The 17,903-nt window shown below is 35.0% G+C and overlaps 1 protein-coding gene across 5 annotated transcripts in view; it reads left to right on the top strand.

The window, feature by feature from the left end:
• Grik2 (glutamate ionotropic receptor kainate type subunit 2) overlaps positions 1-17,903 on the top strand; it is a 744,982-nt gene that overhangs the window by 684,867 nt on the left and 42,212 nt on the right. For all 5 annotated transcript variants that reach the window (XM_004660601.2, XM_045155009.1, XM_045155007.1 and 2 more), the window contains one exon: positions 6,377-6,602. In XM_004660601.2, the coding sequence (XP_004660658.1) occupies positions 6,377-6,602 (226 nt within the window). The remainder of the gene's footprint in view (positions 1-6,376; positions 6,603-17,903) is intronic.

The following is a 17,903-nucleotide window of genomic DNA, read 5'->3' as shown; positions in this document are numbered from 1 at the left end:
TAGAGGTTTTGGAAGTATACCCTAATGATTCTTCAATTTCATTGATGTCTATTGTGATCTCCTTTTTTCATTTCTGATTTTGTCAATTTGATATATATTTATTTTTTTTTTTTTTGCTTGATCAATTTGGCCAGGGGTTTGTCAATCTTCTTTATTTTTTTCAAAGAAGTAAGTCAAACAGTTTCATCAATTTTTAAAAGTGTTTTCTTAGTTTCCAATTCATCATTTTCTGTTCTAATCTTGATATTTTTTTCTTACTGTGTGGAGCTCTTTGGGTTGGATTCTTCTTGTTTTTTTTTTTTTTTTTTTTTTTTTCAGAACCTTTAGTTGGACAGTGTGATGATTGATTTAGGACCTTTGACTTTGAAATGAAGGCATTTGGGATTACGAATTTTCCCGTTATGACTGCCTTCATTGTGTTTCATAAGTTTTGGTAGGTTGTATTTTCATTATCATTCAATTCTAGGAATTTTACAATTTATTTTTTGATTTATTCCAGGACCCATTTATTGTTTAATAGTGTGTTGTTTAGTCTCCAGGAGCTGGTGGAATTCCTGTTGTGCCACTTGTTATTTTCTAGCTGTAAAGCATTGTGATATGACATGATGCAGGAAGTTAATTCAATTTTTATGGCTTTATGAATGCATGCTTTATGGCCAGTTTTGGAGAAGATTCCATCGGCTGCTTAGAGGAATGTGTACTCTGTAGAGTTGGGGTGAAAAGTTCTGTAGATATCCATTATGTCTTGTTGATCTATGATGTTGTTGAGCTGTATTATTTCATGGTTGATTTTCTGTCTATTGATAATAGTATAGTTTTGAACTCTCTGTCTATGACGGTGTTAGGCTTTATTTCTATTTTATTGTTCAATAGATTTTAATTTATAAATTGTCATGCACCTGTGTTCAGTGCATATACATTTATGATAGTGATGTGCTCATATTGAGTAAGAAGTTATTTGTCATTTTGATTATTTTTGGTTTGAAGCCTATTTTATCAGATATTAATATAGCAATACCTGCCTTTTTTCTCATTTGCTAAGAATATCATTTTCCAACCTCTCACCCTGAGGAAGTGTCTATGTGAGTTTCTTGAAGACAGAAGTTAGAATGGTCCTATTTTTCTATCCACCATGATAACTTGTGTCTTTTGATGGGTTAATTAATACCATTAATATTTAAGGTTATTACTGTGAGGTTTGAATTAATCCCTGCCAGTGTGAAGTGTTTTATGTGGCTTGGTGCTTTCTTGTGCTTTGTACTATTTTTAGCCCGGTCTGTTTTTGTTATTGTGATCTTTCTCTTGTTGGCTCTTGATATTGGTGTTTGATTGTCCTGTGTGGAGTATTGCCTCAATTATTCTCTGTAGTCTTTGTTTTGTGTTCATATAATCATAGAGTTGACTTTTGTCATGGAAAGTTTTTCTTTTACCACCTATTATGAAGGATACTTCTGCTGGGTAGAGTAGCTTAGGTTGGAAGCCGTAATTTTTCAGACTTTGAAGTGTTCCATTCCAAGCCCTTCTGGCTTTCAGGGTTTCCATTTATAAATCTGATGTCATTCTGATTGAATTGTCTTTGTATGTTGTGAATTGTTATGTGTCTTGGAAAGGTTCTTCTTTGTTTTTGTCTGTTTGGTGTTTTGTGGGCTTCTTGTATCTGGATGGGACTCTCTATTATGAGATTTGGAAAATTTTCTTCAATAATTTTATTGAATATGTGCTCTATGCCTCTGGCCTGGATTCCCTCTTCTTCTGGTATTCCCATGATCTGGATGTTTGGTTGCTTTAGGGCATACCATAATTCCATCATACTCTTTTCACTTGATTTTTTTGAACTTAGCAAAGATTTTTGTCCTTCTGATCAATTTCTGCAGTCTTATATTCCAGATCAGAGGTTCTGTCTTACACATGAATAACTCTTTTGGTGAGACATTCTAGAGAGGTTTTTTATAATTTCTATTGGATTTTTGTTTTCTGTTGTGTTACTTTGCATCATTTTCATCTCTTTTTTGAGGTACAATTTCAATTAGAGTTCTGATTTTCTTGAAGCTTCCTTGAGTTCCTTCTTGCATTTGATCAAATGTTCATTAAGCTTAGTCAAGTGGTTGTTGAGATTTTCCATTTCTTGACTTACCTTCAATTTATTCATATCACTTTGGATGGTTCTAGCACTTCCTTCAATCAAGTTAAGCCTACTGTCAAAAACTGAGTGCTCTAGGAGATGATTATGTTCAATTTCATCTGTACTATTGTTGGTTCTTTGATAGTTTGCTTTTAGTTCAGTGTTTTTTTTTTTGTTTGTTTGGTTTTTTTTGTTTTTTTGATCATTGTCTCGTTGATTGTTGTGTTTTCCTTGTGGGAATGAATTTCTGTTGATTTATCTATGATTTCATTGGAGGCTTCCATTATAAGACTAGGCATCCTTGGTGGAGATCCCTCAATTTCCTGACTTATTAGCTTTATTGCATTGTTGTCTACACATTTTAGTAAAACTCGAGAAAGAAGCAAGCTTTTGTCCTTTGGCCAGTGCACCCTCTAACTCAGGTGAACTGTGATATTGGTACCCAGTGGCCAGTCAGGACACCAGAGCAAAAGGCCTGATTCCACAGCTTACAGAGGGACCAGGCCTCCCCAAACAAGACACAATGGGACCTATCAGGACCAGGGGACTGGGAGGAGTAAGGGAACACTTAAGATGCCTATTCAGTGCCACACTCTCTAACACACAGACCAGTTCAGGGAGCCCACACTAGGGAGGTGGGATGAGCCAAGAAACAGGCTTCATGCCTACTCACTCCAGACTACTGCCCACATTCCCACACACTGCCTGAGCAAGGAAGTCAGATTGGGGAGGTAGGAGAAGCCTGGAAATAGGAGTCTGGCCTACTCAGTCCAGACTGCCTTGCCCACCCACACACTGTCTTCTCAGTCAACTCAGAAGCCAGAAGTTTCTTTAAGTGTATCTTCTAACACTTAGCATGAGGTTTTCATGGTTGTTTTTTCTTGTTTGCTTTTTTGAGGTAGTGTCTTACTCTCACCCAGGGTAACCTGGAAATTACTATATAGTCTCAGGTTGGACTTGAACTCAGAGTGAACCTCCTATCTCTGCCTTCCAAGTGTTGGGATTAAAGATGTGTACTACCACATCTAGAAGCTTTCTGTTTTTATTTGTGTTTTTCTCTGAATCTGGTTTCTTTAACATCCCTTTTTCTTTTCCCACTTATATATATGGTTTCCCCCCATGGATATATTTATGCCATACCTTTGGTCATCATATTTCATGTGTGAATTTCTATTAAAATCTACTTAGCTGTGGCAGTTTACTAAAATTAAACAGGCTTTTGTAGAGTGTCACTATCAACTGGGTTGCTTACTCAAGCCATAAGATATGACTTCATGCTACGGTATGTAATGGTGGCTGAGTTGGGCAAACCTTTGTATGTGTCATTGGATAGAGTCAGTTTACTGTGGTTATTAATAATATGAACTCAGGACTTAGGATTAATCCTAGTTGTACTCCTGTTTTCTCCATAAAAAGTCATGTAGTTTTTTTTTTTTTAGCAAATTATTCACATATATTTTCTTTATTTTAATTTGTAGTGTGGGTGAGAAAATAGCTCTATAAAAATTAAACAAGTTAATATGTGCAAAAAATTAAAATATTCTGAAGTTTATTCTTACTATTGATATCGTCTTCTTTCTGTAGTAGTTGTGCTTTATTTGGAAAATCTGTTATTCTTCTTTAATCTTAAGAACCACAAAAGATAACAGGACTAGTTGGTCTTCTCATTGGTGGCAAAGCTCAGCACATTCCCCCTGGATCTAGCACATGCCTCCCTGGCTCCATTGTGTGCTTTTGCTTCCACTTCAGGCTTTATGTAGATGGGCAAATTACTACAGTGCTCAGAGACAGACTGAGACTTCAAATGTGTTTAAAGGCATTCTTTCCACAAATTCTACATTCATTGAGAGACAAAGGTGTATATATTACCAGTGTGTATAATTAGTTGTATGACATATGGGCAGATGTGAAAGTTACAGTCCAGTTATAATTAATTTCAAGTTTCTAATTTTTTTAAGTTACTGCTATTGTTTTTCCTTGGTTCACCTCAGAAGGAGGAGAATAGATATGTGTGAAAAAATGGTAATTCCCTTTTTTATATATAAATATAGGGCTGGAGAGACAGCTTAGCTATTAAGCTGTTTTCCTGTAAAGACAAAGGATCCCAGTTTGACTCTCTGGGATCCACATAAGCCAGATATATAAGGAGGTACATGCATCTGCAGTGGGTGGAGGTCCTAGTATGCCCATTCTCCTCCTCTCTCTCAAATAAATAAATAAAATATGTGTGAAAACTATAAATATAAATTTCCTTACTATTGTATGATATATATCTTATGTCATTTGATATTCAGAAGAACCATGTTTGAGTATGTGAACTGAAAATTGCAAAAATTAAGTGGCTTCCAGATTAACATGAGTTATAGAAATATAATCTTTACTTCTGATATAACCATGTATTCTTCTCAATTTATGTATATGTCACTTGATAGCAATCAATTATTCATGAGTAGTCATGTTTACAGAGAAAGATGCATCTTCATCTTCATGTATTAGCCATAGAGCTTGTTTGAAATACTTTTAAAGTTCTCTGTAAATCATTTTTAAATGCTAAGTTTCCATTATATTTCTAAAGTCATGAATCCTATACTTTTTTCATTACTAAAGGCAATAGAAGCACTAGAATCATTGAATGTTGTTAGTATTATTATTGCTTTGCAGGGTTTTATGGAAATCCATACAAGTTAAATGTCTTAGTAAGTCTGAGTTTCAGAACATTTCACAGGAATTTTTGTGGAAGATTAATGCCGATCACACAAATATGATTCACCTTTCTTCAGGAGAGATTAAATCATAGAAAAGCTAGTGGTATATATTTTGTCTGGACAATTATAAAGAGTAATGCTTGTCAAAAAGCACTAGCCCTGAAATTCTAAAATGCCCTCATCCCAGTACCTTGTACCAGTGTCCAGTGCCAAACAACTACACCACACACACACACACACACACACACACACACACACACACACACCTGATAAAAAGGTAATGATAAGTTTTAGTCATAAAATAAGTTAACTGTGGTAACTAAGGAATAATAGTGAAAGAACAAAATAACTAAACTGACCTCAGAGTAAGATAGTAAATCCTCTTTAACCTGTGAATATTTTCAGTTTCTTTTCTGATGAGTTCAAATTTTGATATAATTCTGTATTGAGGTATAAAAAATATTAGAGAAATATTCTTTACTCTGGAAGAAAGGAACTTCCTCTAGACAGCCTTACTCTGCTACTTACTTGTATAGATAAATGAAAACCATGTGAAGTTTCATTATTACTATTCATGACCTCAAAAAGAATTTCATTAAAACTTAATTTTTTTATTTTCCATGTTTAATCTCACAATTTAATGTTTGTTTTTCTTGAAGACAGAGGAAAGGTATCACAATTTCTCCTATTTGTGTACATAAATACAGTATTTATTTTCATTTTCATGTTCACATAGGCATTAAATAAGGATGAAGATTTCAATGACAAGCTTTCAATAACCAGATGCTAATATTTTCCATGTTTAAGCTTTGACAGTGCCTTTGAACAAAACCCATTCTTTCCTTTACAATGATATTCTAGTAAATTCTCACTGAGGGTTTGTAGTTGGTCATAAAATCTATTCAATATTTTGTTCTAAGACATTTTAGTTAGTCAGCACTTTGGAGTAATAGATTTCTAAGTGTCTTTATGTAGGATGAGAGAGGTTCTTTGGTGACAATAGTGTGTCTTAGTGGATATACAGGCCTCTGATTTGTAATAAATTGTCCACATTTTTTCATACTATTGCTTTGTATATCCTTGGCAATTGATATATCTGTGTTAGAGTCAACCAACTTGTTGAAAAAAAAAAACACAAATTCTTGTCATTTGATATTGTCAATCATTATCCAGTGTCTGATGCTTCTAAATTTGATTTGACAGTAATATTGAAAAAAATGCCATGCACAGGATATTCATGTAAGATATAAATGCAAAACCCTCCTTATTAACCCTGTTATTTCCCCCTATTTACTGTTTATGTAATGTATTAAACAATATGGCATTATCAATGTATGTGTAAAATAAATCTGTAATATCTGGGAATGTGGTGAAGAAATGCTATGGAATTTTATGAATATTTTCATTTCATTTTGAGTAATTTCTATGATTTTCACATGATTATAAAATGACGTGAGTAAAAATAAATGTAGTTCACTTTCTTTAACTTTTACATAATAACTAAGAGATACTTTTATTATCATTTAAATTTATTTTATTCCCCCCCCAGAAATCAAAAATCTCAACGTATGATAAAATGTGGGCATTTATGAGTAGCAGGAGACAGTCTGTCCTTGTCAAGAGTAATGAAGAAGGGATTCAACGAGTCCTCACCTCGGATTATGCGTTTCTAATGGAGTCAACCACCATCGAATTTGTTACCCAGCGGAACTGTAATCTGACACAGATTGGCGGCCTTATAGACTCCAAAGGTTATGGCGTTGGCACTCCCATGGGTAGGTTATGTCCCAGCCACATTTTCTTTATCCATTATTCTTACTTTCTATGAGAAACGGGGGAACCAGGGCCTCCACATATTCCATAATAACTTTTGTATTACTTATTGCATCTTGTCAACTTTATTACTGTGAAAAACTAGTTCAATCTAGACATACTTCCAAAGACAAGTTAAAGAAGAAAAAATAATTTCTACTAAAACACTTACTGTATCAAAATGTAAACACTCATAACACCCCTAAAGAACTTGAAATTGTGAAAATATATGATTATTGTTATTACTATTATTTTGAGACATAGTTTTATTCAAGCTGGTGTTTTAATTCACTAATTAGGACAGGATAGTCTCAAATTCCCAGGCAATCCTTTTAGCTCAGCTTCACAAGTGAAAGGATGTTAACATTGCATGTGTAGAATCCAAGTCTGACATCCACATATTTTGAAGTTATATAAAAGCATTAATTGTTTGTGAATATTAATGATGAATATTACTTAGAGCTAACTAAAAGAACAATAATCACAAATGGTTGAATTATTATTTTAATTGCTTTATTTAAAAGAAGGTACTAGTGTCAGACTACTTAACAGTGGCATATGTAAAATATATCCAAATAATAATAATGTGTTATTATTATTTCCAAGAAAATCAATGAAACTGATAATATATATATATATATATATATATACCCATATATATGCCTGTGATTATATTGTATTCTAATAAATTAGATCACAAATAAACAATATAGCTCATATGGACAGAATCATGGTTCCTCCAAGATGTTCATGTTCTAATTCTCAGAGCTAGTGTGATAGCACTTTAAATAGACAAAGGAACTTTGCAAATATTCCTTAGTAGTTTCTCTTAGAGATTGGCCTGAATAATCAGCTGGCTCTAGTATAATCTCAAGGCGCTGATACAAGGGAATTAGCAGGGTAGAAGCATAGCTACGCTATAGTGTCAGGAGAGAAAAGGGAACAGGATACAGAGAAAGGGAACTGATAAAAAGATAATGTGCTACCAGGTGTTAATGATGGAGGAAGAAGTCATAGGTCGATACATGAATATGATCTTCATAAGTTCTGAAAATCAAGGAGATGAACTTTTATTACAGCCTTTTAGAGATGTCAAGTTCAAAACTTCTGAACTTGAGAACTAAAAACTAAATACATTTTGTATTGTGGAAAGTCAACTAAATTTATGATAATTTGTTATATGTGCAACAGGAAAAACATTATAAAGAAGGAAACACAATGATTAGCATATTTCAATTACAATAATGTAATTTTTAAATGAGAACACATACTGACATATCACAATAGCAAATAATATTATAATTTTAAGTCTTAATTCCTACATATTTTTGGTGACTTATTCAAGTGATTATTACATTCACATATAAGAACTTTAACCATATTTGTCAATGTACCTTTACTCGTAATGTTGATAATTTTAATTAGGACTAGTTATAATGCATAAATACATATGCAGCATGAGAATATTGGATGCAGTTTTATGAAAATCTCATTTGAGAATAGACTTCAGAATTCAAAATATTCCCCATGCCTTTTGGTCCTTTGGAATCATTTTCTGCAAAACTGAAGTGACTAGCAATCTTACAAGTTTCTATTGCAATGACTTCAAACAGAATTTAAATATTAGGGCTGGAGACATGGTTTGGAGATGGATAAGGCACTTTCCTGCAAAGCCTAACAACTGGGGTTCAATTCCCCAGTACCCACATAGAGTCAAGAAGCACAAAGTGGCATATGCACCTGGTGCTCATTTGCAACTACTGGAGGCCCTGGCATGTCTGTATTTGTTCTCTCTGTCCCTCCTTACAAATAAATAAATAAATAAATAAATAAATAAATAAATAAATAAAATTTTTGTTCATTTTTATTTATATATTTGAGAGAGAGAGAGAGAGAGAGAGAATGGGTGTGCCAGGGCTTCCAGCCACTGCAAACGAACTCCAGACGTGTGTGCCCCTTGTGCATCTAGCTAATGTGGGTCCTGGGCAATTGAGCCTCGAACCAGGGTCCTTAGGCTTCACAGGCAAGCACTTAACTGCTAAGCCATCTCTCCAGCCCTTTTTAAAGTTTCTTTTGTTCATTTTTATTTATTTATTTGAATAAATAAAAATTTTAAAATAATTTAAGCATTAAGTCTTTACATTTTCTTATTACCATGCACAATTCATTATGGCTCAAAGTTTTCGAAAATGATATTGAGAAATAATATTTGGAGATAATAATTGCTATAGATATATATGTTTACATTTATGACGTGCATTCAGAAATGACTACTCTCCTTGCAGGAATGAAAAAATACAGATTTCAAGTTTTTATTACAAAGTATGCAAGTGTCAGTGAGTCCACATGTATTAAGGGATCAACTTTATTATGGGGATTATCCAATTCAATTTATAAACAGCACAATGTTTATAAAAGGATATTAAATCAAAGATGTCAATGGAAGAGCAATAAAATCTCAACAATAATTAAGTAGCATTTTAAGCTACAAAAAAAGATATTAAGTGTTCGCCTGTGAAGCCTATGGACCCCAGTTCGAGGCTCAGTTCCCCAGGTCCCACGTTAGCCAGATGCACAAGGGGGCGCACACGTCTGGAGTTCGTTTGCAGAGGCTGGAAGCCCTGGCGTGCCCATTCTCTCTCTCCCTCTCTACCTGTCTTTCTCTCTGTGTCTGTTGCTCTCAAATAAATAAATGAAAAAAAGAACAAAAAAAAATAAAAAATAAAAAATAAAGATATTTTGAAGGAAGACTGTTTATCTTTGACCTATCTACTTTAAACTTACTGTCACCAGATACTGGTGATAATTGAAGCTACCTGTAATTTAAATTTTACACAGAAATTCAACCCTGTTTGATACCCAGTCATACTAAGGAAAAACCCCCAAATGCCTTGACCTTATTCTGCCAATGTTCTAGATAAATACAAGTGCTTTACAATAAATTTTAATATAAACTTAATGTATTAACAATTGAATTTCAATAATTATGTTTACAAGACAAACTTTTCACAATGTGGTAGATGATATTTGTATTCTCTATGAATCTTAGGTGTTGATGCAGTCCACAGGGCAATGCATTTCCTGAATGTAGGTTAAATGTATTTCTTTCCCTTCATTCTTCAATGAAAATTAAATAGTGAACACAGTAGTTTCAAGTTATTGCATCCTTTATTTGAAATTGTAATGAATAACTTATTTGATAATTTTTGCAGTGTTCTCTTTATCTATGATAGTAGAGAACAGAGACTAGTAACATGTTCATGTAGTTTACTGCACAATAGCATTCTGGATTTGGCTTGACATGTTTGGTGAAATCACTTAAAAACTTTGGACTCTAGTTTTTTTTTTTTGGTTTTACTCTAGTTTTTACTTTAATTTATTTTTATTTTATTTTATTTAGTTTACTAACTTAGCTTACTTAGCTAGGTCTCAACATGTCACCCATAGTAGGTCTTCAATTCCGCAAAGGCTCATTAGTCCTCTTTCCTCAACTTTCCAAGTATGTGGCATATACCAACAAGTCTTATAAATGCTATAGATATTAGGACTTGTCAAAGAACATGTGAATGGATTCTTACAGCTTGTTCTTAATTGGCCTTGAAGCAGCATGAAAACCATGGACCAGACACACTGGATGCAGTTATGGGAAATTAGATCTGTGGTTTGGCTAGTTTCTCCTTGCCTTCTAGTGTCATTGGGAACAGTTACAAGAACTGAATTTTTCAATTTCTGAACAGAGAAAGATTCTTGTCTAGTCCTACCATTCTCTGATGACGTGTGTGTGTGTGTGTGTGTGTGTGTGTGTGTATGTGTGTGTGTGTCATATGGGTGAGGACAGAAGGTTTGGTTTCTTTCATTTCTAATTGTTACCATAGAGTACTGTGTCAGACCTCACTTATTATTCACTGAATAAATAAATTCCACATCTAGAAATAGGAAAGATCAGCAAGACTTATAAATAAGGAAAACAGGACTGGGGGGATTGCTTAGTGGTTAAGGTGTTCGCCTGCAAATCCAAAGGACCCAGGTTCAATTCCCTAGAACCCATGTTAGCCAGATGCACAAGGGGGTGCAAGTGTCTGGAGATCATTTTCAGTGGCTGGAGGCACTAGCATGCCCATTCTCCCTCTTTCTCTCTCCCCTCTTTCTCTGTTAAATAAATAAGTAAAAATATTAATAAATAAATAAGGAAAACAATTACTTTTAGAGGTAATGATAAAAATGGCATATTGCATTACAAATGTGATGACCTCATTCAATTAAAAAAATTTAAGTCACTTGCAGAATTCAAGAATTCAAAAATTCAAAATTAATTTAGTGGTGAATGAATCACTAAAGCACATATGCTTATACATATTAAATAATATTCAACATCTAGTCACTGATAGAGGAAAGTTATATAATCACACGAATCAAGACTCTTTGAGTATTAAGTTTTGACTATATCTAAGATGAAACCTTAAACTTTAAGATTTCATTGTTTTTTGCTATTTTGTGAAAGAATCTTCTCTAAAGGAATGTTTGCTTAAAGTCAATCAAAGTAGTATGTTACACAAACCTTAAAAGACTTTAAAATCATGTATAATCATAAAATGTTGCAAATGTGAAAATGTTTTTATTTTTATTTATTTATTTGAGAGAGAAAAAGGAAGAGAGAGAGAGGGAGGGAGGGAGAAAGAGAATGGGCACACCAGGATCTGTAGCCACTGCAAAAGAACTCCAGATGCCTGTACCACTTTGTGCATCTGGCTTATGTGGATCCTGAGGAGTCAAGCCTGTTTCCTTTGGCTTTTCAGGCAAGCACCTTATCTGCTAAACCATCTCTCCAGCCCCCAAACTATTTTAATCTTAACCTTTGTTATTTCTTGTAACAATTGCACAAATAGATTCAGTGAATTTCAGTTCAGGAATACATTGTGCATTGATCATGTCCACTCAACCTTGAAACTTCTCCCTGATTCGCTTCATCCCCCTTTCGTAATTTTATTTCAAAATCATCTTTTGTTCCCATAAATGAAAACATAGCATCTTCTGGCTGTATTCCTGACACTGATGGCACCTTGTTTTTGTTTTTGTTTTTGTTTTTTTTTTCATTTATTTATTTATTTTTTTTTTAGTTTGTTTGAGGTAGGGTTTCACTCTTTCACTCTGGCCCAGGCTGACCTGGAATGAACTATGCAGTCTCAGGGTGGCCTTGAACTCACAAGGATCCTCCTACTTCTGCCTCCCAAGTGCTGGGATTACTGGGATTAATGGAGTGCAGCACCATGTCCAGCTGAACCTCATTCTTAGCAGCTGGGTACTGTGACTTATATTCCACGTTCTCTAACAGTCATTTATTGGCTGGTACTTCAGCTGATTCCACATCATGGCTACTGTGAAGTTTCTCAATAAACATAGGTGTACACATCTCTTGTATACTGACTTCATTTTTTGATATACACCTAGGAATAGAATAGTTGTGTCACATTGTTGTTTGGAGAAACCTCCAGATTATCTTCCATACAAGTTCTATCCACATACGACTTCTCCAAATTCTAACATGTTTTGGTAATCTTATTGTGTTTAAACTGCCTGATGACTAAAGAAAAAAGTGTGTCTAAGTGTCTATTCTGAATTTCAGGTCTTTTGGATGAAATTTTTTGATACATTAGACATCTCCTGAGATGGAGAGATGGCAAAGACTCTTCAATCAGCTTGCTTGGTGGCAGAACTTTTTAAACCTGATGCAAAGCAGTTGTCTATGCTTGCAGGTGGTTCCAACATTTGGTGCCCATACACTTACCATACAGTGAGAGACTGCTCCCCAGGTTAACATATAGTAGTAAACTTTTTGTAACATATTTTAATTCTGTTAGGTTAATCTATCTCCTCCTGCTGGCTTCTGGATCCCAGTTGCTTGAAATTTTATTTCACATAGTTATTAAAGTTTTTTTTATGTCTGCACAGGTGAGATGTCTGGAATGAAAAAGTGTGTGCTACCACACCTGGCTTCATCCAGCTTTTTAAAATGCCTTTTTGTCTTTCTTTCTTTAACTAACATTTTAAAAGTCCTATCTTCCAACTCTGTTATTCTTTCCTTCACTTGAGCTAGTCTGCCATTATGGCCATCAATTTCTTTTTTTAACCTGATTTGTTGAGCTTCTCAGTTTTGTGATCTCTGTTTCAATCTCTTTCACAATCCCTCTCTCATGACTAGACTTGCAGTCAAGGGCCTTATTCACCTCCTGCCGGTTCTTCACCAGCATCTCCTTCAGCTACTGCAGTGCCTTTCTATCCTCTTCCATATGCTCTTCAATTGCACTAGGTCGCTTATTCCCCTCTCCTCCTCTATGTGTATGGACGTGCTTATCCATCTTATGCACAACAGGCACACTCTGACGTATATGCTCATACAGCTGTGTTTCTTGTTCTTTGACATTGGTTCATCTTCTTTGTTGTCTCTGGAAACAGTTATCACAGAGTTTTGAACTTTAGGAGGTCTCTTATTATGTTTTCTTATTTTTCGTTATTTCTACACTTAGATTTGCTGATTTGAAAGGATGGATGTCTCTTACATTTTTTATGTGATGGTCCTCTCAATGATTTTCTCTGGACCAATGTGTTTTGGGGTTATCAGCCCTGAGATTGAGCCACAGCAAGATTTAATTCACTCAAGTCGGTCACCAACCAGCACTTCCAACAGGTTTTTTGTTTGTTTGTTTGTTTGTTTTCATCACTCGACCCTGTGGCAGCTGAGCTAAACTTACAACGTGGCCTGTAAGTGCTCAGCTACCCTGTGCGGTTGGTGTGAGTCCTCAAAAACTATTTTTAAGAAGAACGAAAGCAGTAGAGTTACATAGAAAGTTTGTTATAGATTTTTTTTTGTCAGATAATGAGAGCAATATATTATAATTCTTATTACTAATACTACTAAAGGATGTTGACTTATTTTACTAAAAATAATCTAAACTAACCTCAAGTGTTTATAGATACATATAACAATACTTTAATGTGATGTTGACAGAAACATGGGATTCAACATACATTATTTATATTCTCCTAATTTTATGCTGATCTTATAATTAAAGTAAGAGAACCTAATAAGTTATAACTCTGTACCTAAGGCTGGAGAATTTTGTTTTCTATTGAATTCTTGGTTGAGCTGATGAACACTTATCTATGTTGAAGCCTGAAATATATTCATTAATAGTTTCAAGGAATTGTATGAACAACTTATAAATTGACTTGTATTATATCTCTAAGTTAAATGTATTTTGGTTGTCTGCAGATGTGTGTAATGTGGTATAGTATATTAGTGTTTTATTAAAACAAACTAAGTAATTCTAAAAATTGGAAAATACCTTCTAAAAGTCTAAATTTTATGCAACATTAGTCTTTAAAAACTGTTCATGAGTCAGATTTACTTGATGAAGGTATGTGGGAAATAAGACACATTTAATGTGTTGAGCCTCAAAACCATTTAGATTTTCTTTTCTATTTTATACAAATTACACCTCACTAAAAAGCTTAAACTTTAAGAATTTAGTAATATCAAATTAAATAATGGTAAACAAATTAACTGAGTAAAAGAAATATACTATGTTTTCTAATGTTTTTTAATTAGTTATGTACATATTCAGTATAAAACCTCACATGTTGGTAACATCCTTTCCCTCCCCCCAAAGGGACCCTCCTCACTGGGTATTCAGATCATGCATGGGGATTGTGAGTCATGCATTGTGGGGGCAGCTGCCAGTTATGGGGTAGAGGTAATGTCTCTGTTTATAATGTGCCAACTTTGGCTCTATCTTGCTGTCCCCTCATCTGAAAAATTTCCTAAGCCATGTTGGGTGCATTTTAAGTCTACTTCAGTGATGGGCTCTTAGGAGACTCTGGGTCTCTGGTTTTCTAGGTGTTGAGGGTCCACAGTGTCAATCTCCATTACCCTCATGTTGATATCTGGTTCACCAAGATAGCAACACTCTTGCTCATTTCCCTGGCATCATTAATCTCCTTAGCTTCCACTCCCATATGAAAAAGAGAAGCAGACTTTCAACAGAGAGTGAGGTCAGCACAGGTTAAATGGAATAAGCCTTATGAATTTTGAGAGAATTTAAAGGGTGTAGACCCTCTTATAGTGCAAGATTAGTGGAAGCTTGATATTAGAAAGCAAAACCATTATCTGTATATGATTCTGACTTATTTCCTAGTTCCAAATATAGGGTCCTTTCCACTGAGCAGATCTGTTAGCCAATCCAAGAGCAGTTGATTGCCCACCAAGGCTGTGTGCCACTATCGCACTTGTGTGAGCATCTCATTAGGTTGCTTGCTTCTGAGTAGCTTAGACCTCGAGTTGCTCAGACAGATGTTGGCTGCTTTCCCCCAGTAGCTCATGTAGCACCTTCTTGCACTAGATAGGATAACTGTATGAGTACTGGCTCTCTTCCAGTTTCCATCCAGGTCTCTCCATGTTCCATACTGACAGCATTTGGTATCTTCAGCAGTAGGGATTCCCTATTAACCTCTGGTGGATAATAAGGTGATCTAATAGAAGTCTGACTTGCTTTAGGAAACCTTGTTGGTCTCTCTGATCAACAGCTCACTGTGGGTGTCAACCACATCCTGGTACTAGGAGTTATAGGCCAGTGCAAAGGAAAAAGAAAGAACATAGAATAAAAGAAAGAATGATAAAAAAGAGAAAAAAAGAAAGTGTAGATATTTAAAGTTAGGCTTCATCTCACCCTCTTCAGGGCCCTATGATTCAGGTCCTTCTGAAGGTTCAACCTTTTAGTCTGTCTTCCAGGATACAGTACTCTATGGTACCAGTTCTATTTGGGCTTAATTTTGTGTTCCCCGACCCACCATCACCCTTCCCTCAAGCCCTACCCTCCCTGTTGTCCAGAACATGAGATGCCTATAAAGTATGTCAGCATCTTAGGAAGATCCAGGATAGGAGCCACACATGAGTACGACCATGTGAGGATGGCCTTTCTGTGATTGTGTAAGTTTGCTGACTATGATCTGTTCATATTTGATTATTTTTCTACAAATTTTATTGTGTAAATTTTTTCTTACTGCTGAGTAAGAATAACATCATGTAGATATATCATGTCTTGGTTATCCATTTGTCCAGTGATAGGCACCAGGGTTGATTCTAGTTCTTAGCAATTATGAATCAAACAGCTATAAACATAGTTGAGCAAATATTTCTGAACTGAGGCATGGAGTTTTTAGGGTAAATGCCCAGTAAGAGAATAAGTGGGTCTGTTGGTAATTCTATAGTCAACCTTTGTAGGAAACTCCATATTGTTTTCCATAGTGGTTGTACCAGCTTACATTCCCATCAACAGTGAATGAGGGTTCCTATTTCTCCACATCCTCACCAACATTTGTTTTCATTTGATTATTTTCATGTTTTCTATCCTTACTGAGGTAAGGTAAAATCTCATAGTTGTTTTTATTTGCTTTTCCCTGATGGTTATGGATGATGAACTGTTTTTTAAGTGTGTGTTTGCCATTGGTATTTCTTCCTCTGAGAACTCCTGCTGTTCTCTGCCACACTTTGTGAATATGATGCTTGATTTTTATTGTTTAGGTTTCTTAGTTCTTTGTAGATGCTAGAAATTGGGCCTCTGTGTGTTATATAGCTGGGAAAAATTTTCTCCCATTCTGTGGGCAATCTATTGGCTTTGCTTATGGTATGTTTGTCTGTGAACACTTTATATCTTCATGAGATCCCAATGGTTGAGTGATTGTTTACATTCCTGAGTTCCTGGGGTTTTGTTCAGGAAGTCTTTCCCCACTCCTATATCTTGGAGATTTCCTCCAGTTTTATTCTTCCAGTAGTAGAAGAGCTTCAGTTCTTATATTGAGGCCTTTGATCTATTTGGACTTGATTTTTGTGCGTAGCAAGATGTAAAGCTCTAGTTTCATTTTTCTGCATATGGTTATCCAATTTGTCCAGTACCATTTGTTGAAATTGCTGACTTTTTCTCCAGTCTACATCATTAGAGCCTATGTCAAAGATTAAGTAGCTGTAATCACTTAACCTAAAATCTGGATCCTCAATTTTTTTCCCTTGGTTTATATTCCCATTTTTATGTTCATACCATGCTCTTTTTGTTACTATGGATGTGTAATATAGTTTTTGATCAAGTATGGTGATGCCTCAGAAGTGTTTCTTTCACTATATGCTTGGATATCCAAGGCCTGCTGGAATTCATATGAATATCTCTGTGAAGAGTCATGCTGTTATTTTTATTGGAATTGCATTTGGTAGGATTGTCATTTTCCTATCCAGGAGCATGGGAGGTCTTTCCATTTTCTCAAGTCCTCCTCAATTTCTTTCTTGAGTGTTTTTATGTTTTTATTATATATATCTTTCAAATACTGGTTAGTTTTATTCCAAGGAATTTTTGTTGTTGATTTTACTATTGAAAATGGGACAGTGTTGTTAATTTTTTTCTTCTCAGTATCTTCGTCCTTTGCATATGGAAAGGCTACCAAGTTTTGTGCAATGATTTGTTTCCTGCTTTTGTGCTAAAGGAATTAATCACCTTTAAGAGTTTTGAGACGGGAGGTCTGGGGTCACCTATGTATAGGATTATGTTGTCTGCAAATAGAGCTAATGTGACTTCTTCCTTTCCAATTTGTATCCCTTTTTATTTATTTCTCCTGCCTCATTACTTGGGCTAGGACTTCTAGTACTATGTTGAAGATCAGAGGTGAGATTGGACACCCCTGTCTTGTTCCTGATCTCAATGGGATATTCCTTGAGTCTTTCCCCATTAAGTATTATTTTGGGCTGTAGGTGATTATATATATATATATGGCCTTTATTATGTTGAGATTAAAAACCACCCAAGCCTACTCTTTCCAATGTTCTTATCAGTGGCCTTTTCTGCATCTATTGAAATATCATGTCGCTTTTGTGATTAAGATTATTTATGTGGTATTTTGTATTGACTGATTTCTGTATGTTGAACAAACCATGTATTCCTGGGATAAGGCCTAGTTGATCAAGGTGAAAAACGAATTTTATATGTTGTTTAATTGGGTTTGTGAGGATTTTGTTCAGGACCTTTGTGCATAAGTTCATCAGGGATATAGGCCTATAAATTTCTTGTTGTGTCTGTCTGGTTTTGATATCAGGGTGATGCTAGCTTCATGCAAGGAGTTGGGGAACTTTCACTGTTCTCTGATATGTGGAAAAGTTTAAGAATAATTGGTTTCAGTTCTTCAATGAAGGTTTGATAGAATTCAGCTGAGAAGCCATCTTGTCT

This window comes from Jaculus jaculus, chromosome 7 (assembly GCF_020740685.1).
Source record: "Jaculus jaculus isolate mJacJac1 chromosome 7, mJacJac1.mat.Y.cur, whole genome shotgun sequence".
Taxonomy (NCBI): Eukaryota; Metazoa; Chordata; class Mammalia; order Rodentia; family Dipodidae; genus Jaculus; species Jaculus jaculus.
The sequence above is the reverse complement of the archived record's forward strand: the minus strand, read 5'-3'. Positions and strand labels throughout refer to the sequence as shown.